This window comes from Sardina pilchardus, chromosome 24, assembly GCF_963854185.1.
Source record: "Sardina pilchardus chromosome 24, fSarPil1.1, whole genome shotgun sequence".
Classification (NCBI taxonomy): Eukaryota; Metazoa; Chordata; class Actinopteri; order Clupeiformes; family Clupeidae; genus Sardina; species Sardina pilchardus.
Window position 1 is genome coordinate 11,719,346 of NC_085017.1, and position 17,500 is coordinate 11,736,845.

Genomic DNA, 17,500 nt, shown 5'->3' on the forward strand with positions numbered 1-17,500 from the left:
TGGCAGAAAGCACTCCAGACTGACTGTGGCAGGTGAGCACGGCTATATTTCCTGGTTTAAAATGTGTCCGTGTCAGAAGATTGTTTGAAGAGATGTTTGATACGACAGAGCAAAGTGACGGGAAGACCGAGACGAATTGAAGTGTTTCACTTCCAGGTTTAAGTTCAACGCGCAGGAGCGGCATCTAAAAACTCGGCCTAGCAGAGGATGGTTTCGATCCATCGACCTCTGGGTTATGGGCCCAGCACGCTTCCGCTGCGCCACTCTGCTCTGCCTCAGCTGAGGGTTGCCTGCTCATTTCCATCGGGCCTGCTCTCAGCTCCAGCGCTCTCATTGCAGAGTTTGATTGGATTGCAAGGCAGATTTGGAAAAACAAATGCAGTAGAGATGATCGGGACAAGTCAAAGGACGTGCGTAGCGGGACACGGAAATGGCTGCACGCTCCCCGCCGAAAGCCTGCCAGTGGTGGTTTTCATCTCCGTGTCAGGCTGTGAGTTTTGAAAGGCAAGATGTGTGCAACTGTGCTGTCGCGGCAGCTAAAGGGTCAGCCTAGCAGAGGATGGTTTCGATCCATCGACCTCTGGGTTATGGGCCCAGCACGCTTCCGCTGCGCCACTCTGCTCCGACGCACCCCAGATGGGACTCGAACCCACAATCCCTGGCTTAGGAGGCCAGTGCCTTATCCATTAGGCCACTGGGGCTTGCCAGCTGCGCTCCATCAGAGCCTTTGCTCCACTGGTATCAAAGGAATGTTTTAAATGTCGGGATAGCCTGACAAAAGCACTGTGTTGAATTTTCGGGTCTCAGGCCCTGAGCTGGCAGAAAGCACTCCAGACTGACTGTGGCAGGTGAGCACGGCTATATTTCCTGGTTTAAAATGTGTCCGTGTCAGAAGATTGTTTGAAGAGATGTTTGATACGACAGAGCAAAGTGACGGGAAGACCGAGACGAAGTGAAGTGTTTCACTTCCAGGTTTAAGTTCAACGCGCAGGAGCGGCATCTAAAAACTCGGCCTAGCAGAGGATGGTTTCGATCCATCGACCTCTGGGTTATGGGCCCAGCACGCTTCCGCTGCGCCACTCTGCTCTGCCTCAGCTGTGGGTTGCCTGCTCATTTTACATACGACAGAGCAAAGTGACGGGAAGACCGAGACGAAGTGAAGTGTTTCACCTCCAGGTTTAAGTTCCTTTGCATGTGCTTTGTCTATGCCAGATTCCATGCCTGACAAGTGTATCTGACAAGTGTGTCGTGTCCGAGTTTTTAAAGTCGGCAACGACGTTCGAAGGAGTAAGGATCTTGTAATATGACATATTCAACGACCCACGAGTTATTGTCTGTGACATTCTACGACAGCAGCATGTAGGCAACAAAGCAGAAAGGAGGCATCATATAATCACCGTAGCGATTTTTATGACACAATCGATGGGCAAGGGAACAATCTCACATATATGTGTAAACTAGCTTTGCCCACCGGCTTTGAAAAACAAGATCCGTAGGCTACTTCAGTCAAGTCATCTAAAAATCTAAAACGGCACATCTGATGCATAGTTTTGGTGTTAAACTAATGAAATAATTGCAGTCTGTGGCAACAGAGTATAGTTCTCAACATATTGAAAAAAAGAACTGAACTAGTTCATTTTTTGGAGCTGTGAATTTAGTTAAAAATTTGGAATTATGAACTATGAACTGAACTAGTTCATTTTAAAATTTGTGAACTATGAACTGAACTAGTTCATGTAGAAAGTGAACTTTCCCAACACTGCCTAGGACATTGACTTACAAGGTCAGAATTACTTTTAAACTATTTTGTCTTAAAAGTCAAAGGTGTATTCAACCATTTGTCCACAAAATAAAAAGCACACCAGTCACTTTTCACATCCTTTATCCATAACAACATGGCACCGAACCATATACCAGTTGTAAGTTCACTAGTTCACATTCCGAAAAGCATAACACATAAAAGCATAACAGAAGCATGTTTTGGCGAAGTCTCTGGCCAGGGTCCTGAAGTGCTTTGTGGAATCGTGCCGGAGTCGTCTGTGTCTGTGCAGGCAGGATTCCGCCATGTACCCCTTTATTCTTTACCATATGGAAGACGGGAGGCGTAAGGGGAGGTGGTAGGTTAAGAGCGGAGTAACGCCATTGCTGAAACTTCAGCAGATAGACTGAAAATAAGTAACCTGACTGATTGAAGAAGGAGGCATGGCAAATTCCGTCATCCTCCTCCCAAACGCACATTGGGAACGCCATTTGGTGGCGTTACTACTTCTCTACCATGCCCGCGAGAACTGTTCTCTTTAGGTTACACAAGAGTGTGCTCTTTTCAGTATTTTTGCACAGTGCTAACTTGTGCCATTACACAGAATACATTCTGTGAACAAAACGTGTGTGTGTGTGTGTGTGTGTGTGTGTGTGTGTGTGTGTGTGTGTGTGTGTGTGTGTGTGTGTGTGTGTGTGTGTGTGTGTGTGTGTGTGTGTGTGCACGTGCGTGCGGCCGTGCGGCCGTGCACCCATGTGTCTGTATTTTGAGAGGACAATCTATTCACAAGGCCAAACACTGACAGAGGCCTTGAATGCAAATGCTTTTGTTTGTGTGTGCTTACAATCATGACCCTTTAAACTGCAACACAACAATGTGTGTTTAACGCCTAGGAGGCGTTTGTGTTTTAACACACATACTACACCAAACTGTCTGCTGCCCTCCTCAATAGTAACCATGGAAATGCTGCAATAGGAAGGGAGGATGACTCAGAGCACAGGAATGGTGGTCGACAGACACAGTGAGAGCACGAAAGAAATGGGGGGGGGGGGGGGGGGGGGTGGTCTCCTCGCAGATTGATCTCTGTAGACACAATCCTCTAGCATTAACAGTACTGTTAAGTGATAGTCTACCACATAACATGCAAACTGATGATCGATAAGCACAATGGATGCCATTCATATACTGGCGCAGTAGCTCCTCTGAATAGGCTTTGTGTGGAGCAGAAAGGGCTGGTGTGGGGCCCCCTAGTGGCATATTTTATATGATCACTGATGTTCTTATGGTCACAATGCTAGAGAGAAACTGGAAAACATGATTGAGTCTTTGTTGGGCTTTTAACTCTGTGGCATTTGTACATGGTATTATTGGTCACAAGGCACTCTGCATTCATGATGGATGCAAAAAAATGTGATTTTGAAAAGCTGTTAACTTAAGACTGTTGAAAAGTACATCTCTTCAGTTCTTCACCTGATAATCTTTAGGGTTATGGGTTATGTTAGTATGGTTGATCGCAAAAGAGTATTGGCCTTTTAGTTAAAGTTGCATGCCTATATTTTTTTTATTTGTTTATGGATAGATTGAAAAAAGGGGTTACCCTTTTTTTTTTACTTGTGTTTTTCTGAGTGCGAGTCCTCCCTGTCCGTTTTTAACTTTCTTGTGACCACCGCAAACCAACCAAAGTTTCAGTTATTTCCTGACCAGTAGGGGTGTAAGTGGTGTAAAGTTATTGTAAACTTACTGACTAATTCTGCTGTTGATGCAGCACAAATGACCTTAACGACTTGTACGCTAGTTAGATGCACGGATAGCACAGTGAAGTCGAACATACCAACCCCATTGGCAGCCAATTTTCAGGTGCCTCTCCAGCCAGTCCTTTATGCCCCTCCAGTTTTTGCTTCATGTTCATAGTCTTGAACTCGTGTCGTGACTCAGACCATCAGAGTTCTTCAGCTCTTTCATCAGCACCACATGGACAACTCTCCACTAAATGCTGCTCAAAGAAGACGTAGAGATTCTTTGATCCCAATTAGGCTACTTCATTTTGTTATTTGTAGAGAACAATAGTAGGCCTATGGTGGGAATCGTATGTTTTATGTTTTGCCATGCTCTGCTACACAAATGTATCTGAATATATAAGGCTGCACTGCGGTCTTCTGCCACTCGAGGGCCAGGTGAGGCATCTCACTGAAAGAACCGTTCAGTAGTTGGGGCCCCTCAGAAGAATAGTGTGTGTGATGCTCCCTCAAATGCACACAAAACACATCAGAAAGCTCTTAAAGAGATTCTGATGCGATTGCCGTTTTTATTATTATTTATTTATTTTGTCTTTACTCCATGGCACAGAGGATGGTTACATTTTCTCTGTCCTGTTACCTGAACTAAAAAGTCATTTTAAAAAACTGGTTTGTCAGTGTACCAACCATTGCCTTTGTATTTCCCCTGAAAAAAGTGTGTATCTTACAAATTGTTGATTACATGTCAAAATGATTCTTTTTCAAGTACCTCTAATCTTACTAACAGCTGAATATGCCTTATCTAGCATATACCTTCCCTGTATTGACTACCCCTCTTTTCCCTCTCTTAATTTTACTTGAACTGTTCTTCAATTTCATGAGTAGTACTTCACTAAAAATATCTTAGAGGCACTGTAGCCTTAAACCTTTAACTGTACCTTGATTGTTGTAAGTTGCTTTAGATAAAAGTGTCAGCTAGATCACTAAATGTAAATGTTGTACTCTTAAAATAGTAGAATATATGCTTAATGTACCATGTCAGGATATGTAACACGCGACATATGCAGTTACTAAATTGCGCTGGCAAATGCCCAATGGTATCATTATTCTTGTACAAAATAAAATTGTGTAAGAATTAACCAACCCAATTTTTGGCAATCTGATTCAAATAATTCAATCAGATGGTAAACATATTTGAATGAATTGTGAAGTATTATTTAGTAGTAAAATGTATCGGTGACACAAGAAAACAAAAAAGAAGAATATAAAAAAAGAATGTGTTTCTATACATTACTAAAATGTCTTATTTGAGGTTTTGAGTAACACAGGTTTACTTTTCAATATAAATTTCACATGATTTATTTATTTGATTTACTTTTGTTTTCTTTTTAGCAACAGATATGATGAATCAAAATAGCTCAAAAGACTGCATTTTTTCATTTCTCACACTCATGACCACACCCCCCCGCGCGCACACACACACACACACACACACACACACACACACACACACACACACACACACACTAGAGAAGTCAATGTATTTCAGTGCATTTCGATTACTGCTTCATGAAGTCAATTCAACAATTCAGTATGAACTTGTAGCCTACTAAAGCATGACGCATATACAGATAAAAACACACACACGTATACTTAACACATATTAAAACTTGTTGAACAGTTTAAAAATCTACGCTGAACAATTGAAGCACACACACACATCCATGTATACACACACATATACAGTAGTATATGTTCTTTACAGAAAAAGCACATGTACTTATATGTGCATTAAGTGGTAAAAATGTGTCGCCATTGCGTGCACTGGCGTCTTGTAATCACTGGGGGAGGGGTGAAATCTAGAATAAAAGTATCTTTAGGCTACCACAGTGCTAGTATCATCTTCCTTATTGTCCAAAACGTGTGCACTGTGCAGTCTGTTGTTAGAACAGGACATCCTTCATATCAAACATCTTACATATTTCAGTATCACCTGATAATGATAAACATAAAGAAATGTTCAGTAACTTTTGGCACATCTTTACAAGATCATATGGAAATAGGGTAGCTGTGATAAAAATAGAATAAAAGGTGTCATGAAATATATTTGAAGTATCAGCGTGTTGGAAGAAACTCCGCTCACTGTGTTCTTTGCTTCCATCTCATCAATATATTGGGAGACCCTGATTGGTCATTGTCCTGTCCTTATTGAAACATTTGAGTCTCACACTGCTGAGAATGTGATCACAAAATGTGAGGTGCATCTAATTATAACAAGTATTCCTTTAATAATCTGGTGTTCAGTCTTGTGAGAGTGCTTTCCTCTTGAGAATATATGAGACTAATTTAAAACAAACAACTGTTTTAAAAGTAGCCAGACATGCTGGTCAAAGAGGACAATTTAATTTTAAGGTGCTATGTGGAGTTTTTATCTATTTTTTTATTTATTTAAACCATTCAATAAAGACTAACAAATATTAACAGAATGTGAAGAAACAACCATTTTGGTGTAATGTCAAAAACACCTATGCTTTCTTTTTTTTGTCCAGATAACCACTGAAGTTTGCATGCAAACCAGACAGCACCGAACTGGCTCTGTTGTAATACCACATTTTACCACGTGTGGCTGCTGTATTAAATACAACACACGTCAATAGAAAAGTGTCACGTTGCTTTGTTCAAGTCAACTCAAAGCCTACTGAATTCCACATAGAATTTACATACGGTTCCTTTAAGGTTTGCCAATAGACCGTCGCTATCTTAAGGGGGGCTAGTTGACCTGTCCATGCTCAGGTACGGTTGTTCCTCCTTTTCCTGCACCTGTAAGGCAGACAGCTCAGTGCCTTAAAGGTGATGACCCATGGGGCATCTGTCCGAGCAATGTCGCTGACAAACACAAACACATTCCATGTCTTCTGATTGGATGATCATGACAATTAGCCAAATGAGGATCCCAGAAATAAACAGTTGTCGGCAATGTCAATGGGAGCATGCTGGAACAACAGTACTCAGGAACATTGCCCAGCAACATTGCTCAGAAAGTTACCCAGTGCAACACAAGCTTTAGACAGGTATAGTCATACATTTACATCATGCTTAATGTACCTCAGGCTTCATTTTCCAAAAACTACATTTGATTCCTCCGGGAGGCTGCGGTAGACATTCATGTGATAAGGAAATGTGAGTGTTCCAAAGGCTTCACCATGCCGTGTGAGCTCAATTGTGCCTATGTTACCATTATGCCCACATGCAGCTTGGCTCTTCTGTCTCAATTCACTTGGTCACACTGGAACTGGTCTCTCTACCTTTTTATACAGGATTAATGTGTCTCGGGGCAGTATGATCTCAAAACCATGTAAATATAGGGTGATATAGAGATGTGTGAGACAGTATGATATGCAGGGCATTTTGCTACGTTGATCCCACTCATCTCAGTTAAGCACTAATCCAAGGCTGTACCTGTGAAGAGAGAGGCATGGCTCCAGGGACTCCAGTAGGGATTACAGACCACTGACTATCAGTAGCAGCAGCAAGGCTGTTGACAAATAGGGGATCATTGTGGGGTGGTTTTGTGTGTGTCTTATTGGAATATTACGGTGATAACCATCTCTGAAATCAGAATGGCAGAACAGGAGTGAGGGCAGGGACTGTAGTGCAAGCTCACCATCTTTATGGCATCTCTATGGCATCTCTATGGCATGCGTAGTAGTACTGAATTTGACCTGAAATTGAATACGCACTCAGAAATATGTACTTTACCATGAAAGAAGTTTCTCCTCACTGTGCCGGGAATCTACAAAACACATTAAATGTTTGCTTTGAATAACAATGCATACAAAGTCATGTATGCTCATACACTCAACCAGAGAGGACAAGACTACAAACTCTCTCTCTCTCTCTCTCTCTCTCTCTCTCTCTCTCTTTCACACACACACACACACACACACACACACACACACACACACACAAACAGCAACATATCCCAACTGGGCCCAAACATGCACACAAAACTAGATTGTCTAAAAACTTCTCACACTGACACACACATACATATTCATCCAAATTTAGATACCAATGCATACCATACACAGTTTGCACAAGTGGAGGCTTTGGCATATTCATGTTACCATTGGTGGTATTTCCCAAACATACACATACACTCACACAGGAGACATGTGTTTAAGCAATGATCAGAAGAGCATGTATTTAAATACCCCACTGGGATGGAATAGACATATATAATAATCATCACAAGAGCAGCACAATACAGCCAACCACGGAGAGAGAGAGAGAAAGATAGAGAGAGAACAGGAACAAAGTCAAAGGAAAAGAGGACCAGGAATGCCCCCACACCCTGGCCATTGAGCGCCAGGATCATGGGCACGAGTCTTTGGGCACAAGTGTGCTTCCTCCTCTCCAGACAGGAAATGATGTACGCACGGGGACAACATGGAGAGGAGCAGAAAACCATGCTGTGGACCAATCACAGGAAGAGAAGAACAAAGGGCCAGTCGTCTAAGACACTCCCCTCACTCCCCCGTATGAGATAGCAGACACCCCAAATCAGAATCAGATCTACAAGTCGGTTTGTCTGTCCCTGTCCTTTGTGCCTTGAGCACCATTCTACATCAAAACTGCCATCACACATACTGATTTGTTTTTGTAGCATGAACATAGCATTTTCCATAACAACACTGAGCCGTTTGGTGTGCCTTATGTACAGATGCTGGTGATACAGGAGTGGTCACTAACGCAGGGCCAGGGTAGAGTGTTTAAGGATCGGTAGGTAAGAAAGTACAAGTGAAAACAAGAGAAAACACAAACCGAAAAGGGAGGGAGAGGTTGAAGTCAGGGGTCCAAACCAGAGGATTTTGATGATTGATAGGTTTGGTAAACTGAGGGGGGGGGGGGGGTGGCCTGATTCCCTGACTGACTGCTCCCTCACTTCTAGAAGCACCAACCACTTTCCAAACACCCCACCCAGTCCAACTGAAGAGGGAGAGGCAGATACATTATGTGTGTGTGTTTGTGTGTGTGTAGGTGTGTGTGTGTGTGTGTGTGTGTGTGTGTGTGTGTGTGTGTGTGTGTGTGTGTGTGTGTGCATGCATATGTGTGTGTTTGTATTTGTGTTTGCGTGTGTGTGTGTGTGTGTGTGTGTGTGTGTGTGTGTGTGTGTGTGTGTGTGTGCATGTGTGCATGTATGTGTGTGTGTACAGTATGTGTGTGTGTGTGTGTGTGTCTGTGTATGTGTGTGTGTGTGTGTGTGTGTGTGTGTGTGTGTGTGTGTGTGTGTATGTGTGCGCATGTATGTGTGTGTGTGTGTGTGTGTGTGTGTGCGTGTGTGCATGTGTGCATGTATGTGTGTGTGTGTGTGTGTGTGCATGTGTGCATGTATGTGTGTGTGTGTGTGTGTGTGTGTGTGTGTGTGTGTGTGTGTGTATGTGCACATGGTTGTCTTTTGATTGTCACTGCTGGAGAAAGACAGAGTTCAGCTCTTCTCCTCTGTTTCTTCTCTTCAGTCTTTAAAAAAGGAGTAAAAATGAGCGAAAGAGAGATGTCCTCGTATCTCCTAAAAGTGAAGGAGAGACAGAGAAAAAGTTTGTCAGTGCAAGAGCATATCTTCTTCTTTATCTAAAACCATACTTGTACATGTATGAACATATCAAATAACACCTTAAGATTTCATACTTGAAAAACATGATTTTAGAGGCAGTAATGTGTCAACTTTCTGACATCACCTTAGTTGAATTGCGCAGTCACTGTGGGCGTTAAGTTCCTAATGCTTCATCAAAATCATGCTGTAATTCTAGTTCAGTTGACTATTTTAGACAGTTTTTTAGAAGGTAGAAGTTCTAAAGAATTTGTCTATGCTTACAAAATGTGTTGCAACCAGACATATCTGACAACTGTGTGCATGTACTGTAGATTAAAGTACACCTCCCCACATCTGCCTGCCTAGTTTGCATCAGCAACAGTGCCTAACAACTCATCCATAGTGTTGATCACTAGTAGTTTGCCACTAATTTTCCACTTTTACCACTAGTGACAGATGAACTAACATTCATTTGAGTTTGTCATGCAGATGACCCAGGGACATTTTTAATGGACATGGAACTAGTTTTCATGTATTTCACACATACTGTAATGTAGTTGCCCAGCGTGTTTTTGCATTAGATTGATAAAGCAACCCCTTCAAAATACATTGCATTCAGAGCAAGATAGATAGATAGATACTTTATTGATCCCCAAGGGGAAATTCAAGAATTTCAAGAAATTCAAGAGATGCATTTGCATCAGTGAATTGAAAACCTCGGGTTGTGACAGTGTGGCACTGTCTAAATTTGAGTCCAAAACAAAAACCTGAACACCTGGGGAGGGAAATTTGCAAGTAACAAATTACCGTCAACAAGGTAGGCCTTACCTCACCTGTGCTGCATTGCCATGGCGATGTCCTCTAAAGGCTGGTGAAGCAGTCCTCACTGGACTGGTCAAGCAGCTGGCACAGCACGCCCCCTCGCATGTACCCATACTCCTCCGGGTCACACGCCCCTGTGTGAGGGGGGCCTCTCTGTAAAGGGCCAGGGTAAGGAGAAGGGGGCACAGCTCTCAGACCAGGGCTCATCATGGGCAGGTCTCGTTTGGACGCGTTTCGGGGATCCTCGTAGGCGTGGGGGTTGTACCAGCAAGGGGAGGAGCTGTATCTGGGCGAGTCGTACTGCGAGATCTGCTCCTTGCTCACCGATGAGCCACACTGAGGCAGGAGGCGGGGCGTTGGGGAGAGGGTGGGGCTAAATGTCCTGGAGGAGGAGGAGCAGTAGGGCTGAGCGGGAGGGGCCTGGGCCGGTTTGGGGTAGGGCTTCAAGACATCCAGTTGCACAGACGGGCTGGGGGAGAGGGAGGTGGAGTCAGTGGGGTAGATCTGAGAGGCGCGCTCGTCAGACGAGGCGGTCGAGCTGTGGCCTGAGTATGGCGACGGGTACTCACAGGTCTCAGGGCCGTGGCTCATCGGGGACAAACTGCTACTGTCTCCGCTGTAGTAGTCCAGAGTCTCCTGGAACATACTCCTCGTGGGAGACTTCTGGGACGGCAACTTGGATTTGGCGGTAGAGCGCTCCCTCTGGCACGGCGAGTACCCGTATCGCCCTCCTCGGGACCCCCGCGAGCCCCGACCCCCGACCCCGACCCGCTTGGACCCTGAACTGTGAGAGGACGGGCTCACGGGGGACCCTGGGGGCAGAGTCACTGGAGGACAGGCCTCCTTCTCAGCCTGCGGACTCTCGCTTTGTTTTCTCCTTCCACGTCCCGGCTTGGAGCCGCCCTGGAACAGCATGCTCTGGCTCCAGTTGTAGGAGGGGCCGGTGGAGCTCTCGTTCCAGTCCATCATCAGCTTCTCCAGACTTGATAGACTAGACTGTCCTTCCACCACGGGCACCTCCCTCTGTCTGTATGCCCCCCTGCCACCTCCGCTAATGTGTGAGGAGTCAGACGATGACTCAGACAGGGTGTCTGAGCATGCTCTTTGCTTGGTTTTCTGAGGTGTGTAGTTTGAGATGTCCAGGATGTCTTTGGACTCCGGAGATGTTGTGGCACCAGTGTACTCTGCATAGCTGTGGTACTGGCTCCCCACAAAACCCTCGCTCCCTCCCCAGGCCTGGCGGTACCCCCACTGGCCTGCAAACTGCCTGTACTCCTCAGGCAGAGAGCCAGAGGAGGAGGTGTGGTGGCTGGCTTTGGACATCATCATGTAACCCCCTCCTGGGGATGAGGGGCCATTGCCCTCCCCTCTCATCAGGGCAGAGTGGCCAGGACTATAGGCTCCATAGCTGCATTTGGCTGCGGGCTGGTAGTTTGCGTAGCCCATCTGACACTGGGTAGAGGGAGACGACGAAGCCTTTGCCCCAAAACCGAAGCTGCAGTCACTCGCCCGCTGCTGGGTGTGGCTGGGTGAACTAACGGCTCCTGCTGGTATGTGAGGGTGTGCGCCAGTGCTGCTGGTATAGCCAGAGGGAAAAGGGGCATAGCCTGTGGAGGGGTGCGGGGAACTCGGGGAGCGGGACTGGGAGAGTGTAGAGGACTTGGAGTAGGTGGGCGTAGTTGGGGATATTTGTCCATATGGATAGGAAGGTCTGACTGGGGTGCTGCTACTGCTTTTAGTCTGGGGCAGACCTCCATCCGCAGGAGTGCTTTGTCCTTTAGGGCTGCACTTGGGGAACGCAGGGGACCATCGCTGGGGCGATCCCTCGAATCCCACGGGGGGCTTGCGGGCAGGGGGGCTGGACATGTCTAGCAGGTCCGAGGAGTCGTCGGAGTCGAGCAGCGAGCGGAAGTACCCCGCAAACAGTCCCTGGGCCTCGTCTCCGCCACTGCTCTGCACCCCCGGGCTGCCGTACATCCCCCCGCTCCCCCTCCCCTCAGTGCAGGACAAGGAGCCGTATCTTCCGCCTGACTCTCTCTCAGGTGTGGTCTTACCATCCCAGGCCATGCTCCCATTGGCCCAGTCATCGCCGGCCACCCCCTGGCCAGCTTTGAGCTGTCCGTTTTTGCGTGAGCGTCGCTTGCGAGGTGGCTTCCCGCCCGGCGGGGCCATAGGATCCACCTCCCCTGCTTGTTTTTTTTCCGAAAGCGAGGCCCTGTTCACCCCTCCGGCCCCGCCGGGTCCCCCTCCCTTCCCCCGCTTCCGCGGAGCCCCCGGTTCAGAAGGCAGAGCCTTTCGTTTCTTGCCGATTGTCTCGAAAAAGTCACAGAAGGAGCTTTTGGGGCTGCTGCCTCCGAGGCCCGCAGCTCCACCTCCTCCCCTCAAACCCGCCCCGCCGCCCCTTCCTCCCCTTCTCCGGAACCCAGAGAGTCTCTGAAGGAGCGCGGGGAGCGCGGGGTTGGGCGGCGTGGCGCTGGCACTCTCGGGTTGCGTGGGCGTCCAACATCGCGGCGGGGAGCAGCGTCCGGTGGGCGGAGGCTGCCGCGTTAAGAAGGCCAGCTTGGACAGGACGTCGGCGTACTCGGTGTACGTGTCGTTGGTTTCCGTCACGTAGCAGGGCTGAGGCGACGGCAGCTTGACCCGCCTGCGTCGCCGCGGTTTCTTGGGCATGTCGGCGTTGCCTCCCGCGGCTGCGATGGCCGCAGCGGCCGCCCGGGTCTCCTTCAGGTCGGGCTGGCCGGGCAGGGCCTGTTTGGGTGGTCGTCCACGCCGACGCTTCAAGATGACCGGTAACTCTCCAGGGGGGAACATCACCATGACACTCTTCCCGTTGTTCTTCATGCGCAGCAGAGCCGTGGGCTCTCGAGGAGGTCCCTCTCCCTCTTTCCCCTGACTGCCCACACCCATGTTGGCCTCTTTACCCGCTCCCACCCACGACACTGCCTCTAGCGAGGAGATCTTATAGCTCTTCTGCCGGCGGCTGAGGTGCACAGGGATTCGAGGTACTTTCACCACAATGCGCCGCGCACCCCTAAACCTACCCTTCCGTTTGATGTGAGGGGGACAGCCGATGAGACAGGGCACAGCTCTGGAGGTTCTTGGTGGTGGAGTGGAAAGAGGTGGGGGGTGAGGTTTACAAGGGGGTGCAGGAGCAGGAGTAGGAGGAGGAGGAGGAGGAGGTGGAGGAGGAGAAATCTCGGGCGTTCGTTCTGTTTTCACCCGCTCGATCTCTCCTCCTCTCCAGTTCTTCTCCTCTCTCTTCACCTGCCTCTCCTCCTCCTCCGGCTCGTCCTCCTGTCGGTCTTTTGTGCTTTCAGACACTCGGCGGAGCCGGCTGGACTTGCGCAGGTGGCTGGGGAAGCGGGGTCGGCCAGAGCTCCGCAGCGTGTACTTCCTCTCTAACTCGGCTGGGCTAGCGATGGGGACCACGTGGCCTGTGTTGCAGGTGGAGGTGTGGTTGGGCTTGGTTGGGTCGGGAGGAAGGGCCGTGACTGTGGGAGGGGACGCGTGTGCGGATGGCATGGGCTTGAGCAGTGGTGAGGGCGTCTGCCGGTGTGTTTGTGGCTGCACAGTGGAGGATTCCAACTCCATCTCAGGGCGAGTGTCCCCGTGTGTGTAGGATGGTGTGTGCGACTCTGTGTGCATGAGGGGCTGTGCTGTGTGTGTCTCCACCTGCTGTAGGGGCGTGGGAGTGTCGCTTTCCAGGTGGGCGTAAGCGCGGCGTTCCAACCGGTCCGGCTGCTGCACATTTGCGTTCGTCGTCTCGTCGTTCCTGCGCCTGCACATTTGACGCGGGTTGTCATGGCTGCGGAGGCCGTTAGCAAGCGCGTGCGAGGGGAAAACACTGTAGTGCAGCGCAGAGGCTGAGGGGCTGGGAGCTATGGAGCCACTGGCCACCGTGGCTCCCCCGTCCGCCCCCCAGGCCTCCGGCTCCACACACTCCTCCTCCGCCACCCCCCCACACACAACGCGCACGCCTCCTGACCGCAGCCGCCCAGACAGGCCACTCATGGGACTGTGAGTGTTTGAGATGCGCCCTGGTGCTTAGCACAGTCCAGTCTGAAGACGTTTGCTTTGTTGGTTTAGCTGTCAAAATATGGGAACCTCTTCCTCTGGTCCTTCTTCTCCAGGATCCCCAGTAAGAAATCAGAGTGGGCTATCACACAAAATCCTGAGGGGACAGCAAGGAACAGAGACTTATTAATACTACTTTATTCAAGTGTAGGTCTGTCAGTGACAGTTATATACACACAGTTCTCCTATTACACATGTAAGGTGTTACTATATTTTACTTACTACTTAAACGCTGTGATTACCAGTATTTTTAAACACTTGATTATCATGTAGAGACATGTATAGACATTCCCATTTTTTACATAATTATAGATGTTATTTGTTATCAATTCTATTGATATTTTTGTCACATTTTTTATGTTTTAAACCTTGTAGTAATTTTTAGCTAAAATGTTTGTGTCAAGAATTTTTGCTAATCGTTTGTGGCTTCTGTCAAATGACTAATGCATTACCTTTTCTGCTTTGGCATCCATTCCCATTTCTGAACCTGTGGGGAAATAATACAATACAAGTCAGATATGGATATACTGTACTGTATGATATATGAGCAAAGTGGTCAGGTGCCGATTTGCATCATAATTCGATACAGCATTTTCAGCCTTTGTCTCCTGCATACTGAAAAAAATGTAGTGATCATTTGGTTGTTAAAATCAGAAATGACAACGTTTGTTTTACGCGGCTGCAACTCAGTATTGTGCTACAGTATCTACATATCTATGTCAAGAGTAGCAACCTGACTTTATAATGCAACACAGTCAAGTTTTTCTGAAAAGTTGGCTTTCATCCAGTGGCTGAGAAGAAAGCAGTGAATGTACTCATCGTCAAGAGGCTATGATGGCCATCTATCATACTGTGCAGACATGGGTGCAGCCAGTCATTTGCTCTGCTATTTCACACATGTTCACAGGTGTTTAAAAGCCAAAATACAGAACAGTTTATAAGCCAGAATACAGAATGCATTTATTAATAGATTCAATAGGCAGCATACCAAAGTTTTAGGTTTAGGTAAGTATGTGTGAGAGTACAGATATATTAGAGATAACAGAGATATTTCCCTGAATGTAAAACAGTGTTGAAGTAGAATGTCATATTGTACTATTTCATGTGCGTATGTGTGGGAAAACATCAATTATTTTTATTGAGTCCCTGACAGATATGTTGCCGTTACTACAACTCTGACTGGCAGACTGAAAATGTTTTGGAGTCTTCCTCACCAGGAAGATAAACAGAGACAAATACACAACAATACAAACCACTGCCCTGCTTGAGTCTCTGAATCAGTGACCTAACCTAACATAAAACATACATCTTACACAAACATCACACGCATTATTAGGACATTTCCTTCAATCAAAGAAACAAATTCTAACACGGCAACATGTTGAACAAAAATGCTTTTTGTGAATTTTAATTTAATTGAAATAACCTGTGAAGGCTCAATTCCCTCTACATTGGAGGGCATGCAAACGGTATGTGTGCAATCAACTTGAATCCAACCATTCAGGTGGGTAAACTCCACACAGGTATCCTTTGTTTGTATACATTCCAGTGTTACTCTGTATCAGCTGGTGAGCACGTGCCTTACGGCAGGCCTTAAAAAAGGCATTTTGTTAGCGTGTTATGTGTGTATGCGACCGTTTATATATGCCTGTCACAGCTGTCTATATGTGTGTACCTGAGTTTAGCTGGCTGGTCTTCAATTTGAGTATGCCTAAGAGAGAGTGTGCGTGTGTGACTATTATTGAGAGAGTCTGTCAGTGATTGATTGAGTAGCCTAATGTCTGTCTCTCTCTCTTTCTTTCTCTCTCTCCCTCTCTCTCTCTCTCTCTCTCTCTCTCTGTGTGTATGTGTGTGTGTGTGTGTGTGTGTGTGTGTGTGTGTGTGTGTGTGTGTGTGAATGTGTGTATGGGGTGTAGAAAAAAGCCCTCACTCCGTTCTAAGGGGAGTGCAGTTGTTGCTAAGATACAGGCAGGAGCTTTGACAGCATGTGAGGGTGAGAGACAGAGAGAGAGAGGTGGGGGGAGGGAGAGAGACGGTGAGACAGTGAGAGAGTGAGGGAGTGAGAGAAAGGTGGGGAAGAGAGATGCAGGAATGGAGAGAGAGGGGTAGCATGGAGAGAGAGACATACACAGGGAGGAGAGAATGGGTTGGGAAGGAGACATGGGAGCAGGGGAAAGAAAGAGAGAGAGAGAGAGAGAAAGGGAGAGAGAGACACAGAGAAAGAGGGAGAGACTAAGAGGAGCGAGGGAAGGGGGGGAACTGGGTCACGGGGTCCACGGAGACACACAGTGACACTCTGCAGAAATGCAGCTGTCATCATAGGCACACACACATATATAAATGCACAGACATGCAGGATCGGAGAAATGAACTGACGGACCTGATAGACACACGAGTTTTCATGCGCTCTCTCAGACACATGCAGGCATGCGCATGCAGACACACACACACACACACTGTTCTACAGGCTTCTGTAGTCTTCCTCCCCCTGTTTGTCTTTCACTCCTCTCTCTCTCTCTCGCTCTCACTCTCTCTCTCTCATTCTCTTGTTCTTGTGCCGTTCTGCCCTCCCCCCCCTCTCCAGCTGCAGGAAATTCCTGATGATCTTCATCATTAGGGTCTGTGTTAAACTCAGCCTTTGCCAAACATGCACACACACACACACACACACTCACAAGCACACATGTATCTACACACACACACACACCTCTGTGCACATGTGTGTGTTCATGTAATGTGTGGCTGTAGTGGCACTGCTCTGCAAGAGTAGACGTGTGGAGGTTATTTTAAGACCAGCAGAGACCCTAAACACCCCCAGCCTTTTCTTTCTCTCTCATACACACACACACACACACACCCTCTTCTCCTCTGCCTCACTCCACCCTCTTCCTCTCCCCTTTCTTTCTTTTTTTTCTCCCTCTCTTTTCCTCTCCCCCTCCCCCAGGCTCTCCCTCCCTCCCTCTCTGCTGCTCCTTCCTTGGGTCATGTGATCAGAACTGCCAGCCAGGAGCAACCAGGCAGCTTCTCTCCCTTTCCTTCTCCCTCCCTCTTTCTTTCCCTCAAATTCAACCCCCCCCCCAGCCCCCCAACACACACACACACACACACACACACACACACACACACACACACACACACACACACACACACACACACACACACACACACACACACACACACACACAGACACACGCACGCTGGTCTGCAAGTATATCAGCATATCTCTCTGTCTGTACCTCGTCTTTCTCTCCCTGTCTCCATCTGCCTCCATATTCTATCCCTTTATCCCCTCTTGCCATATTCACCCATATTTTCAGTCCTCGCCTTCAACTCGGTTGTGAGGATGAAATGAAAGACATCTCTACGACAAACGCTCATCATGACCATTCTGAACAGATGCTGCAACTTTCTTTTCATAATGTCCTCACTCTCTCAGCTTCATCCACCTTTTCCTTTGTCTTCTTCTCCATCCTCCGCTATTTACTCAGATGGCCACACAGTGACTGGAAAACATCA

The 17,500-nt window shown here is 47.4% G+C and overlaps 1 protein-coding gene and 1 non-coding gene across 2 annotated transcripts; both read right to left on the minus strand.

Annotated features, from left to right (window-relative positions):
• Positions 1-628: 628 nt before the first annotated feature.
• On the minus strand, positions 629-701 carry trnar-ccu (transfer RNA arginine (anticodon CCU)). Its single transcript has one exon. It is a non-coding gene; the product is annotated as a tRNA-Arg (tRNA).
• Positions 702-9,949: 9,248 nt separating this feature from the next.
• On the minus strand, positions 9,950-15,314 carry ahdc1 (AT hook, DNA binding motif, containing 1). Its single transcript, XM_062530135.1, has 5 exons — positions 15,298-15,314; positions 15,093-15,193; positions 14,015-14,081; positions 13,179-13,925; positions 9,950-13,007 (listed from the first exon to the last, which is right to left on the minus strand). Exons 1-5 carry the CDS (start codon positions 15,312-15,314, stop codon positions 9,950-9,952), a joined length of 3,990 nt encoding a protein of 1,329 aa, XP_062386119.1.
• Positions 15,315-17,500: the final 2,186 nt, after the last annotated feature.

Bases quoted from the DNA above. Each gene is read 5' to 3' on its own strand.
- ahdc1 (XM_062530135.1), bottom strand. The intron at 14,082-15,092 runs GCACATGAAATA...CTGTCCCCTCAG, and splicing joins TGATGTTTTCCCACACATAC to GATTTTGTGTGATAGCCCAC. The intron at 13,008-13,178 runs GCAGGTGAAGAG...TCCACCACCAAG, and splicing joins GAGCCGGAGGAGGAGGAGAG to AACCTCCAGAGCTGTGCCCT.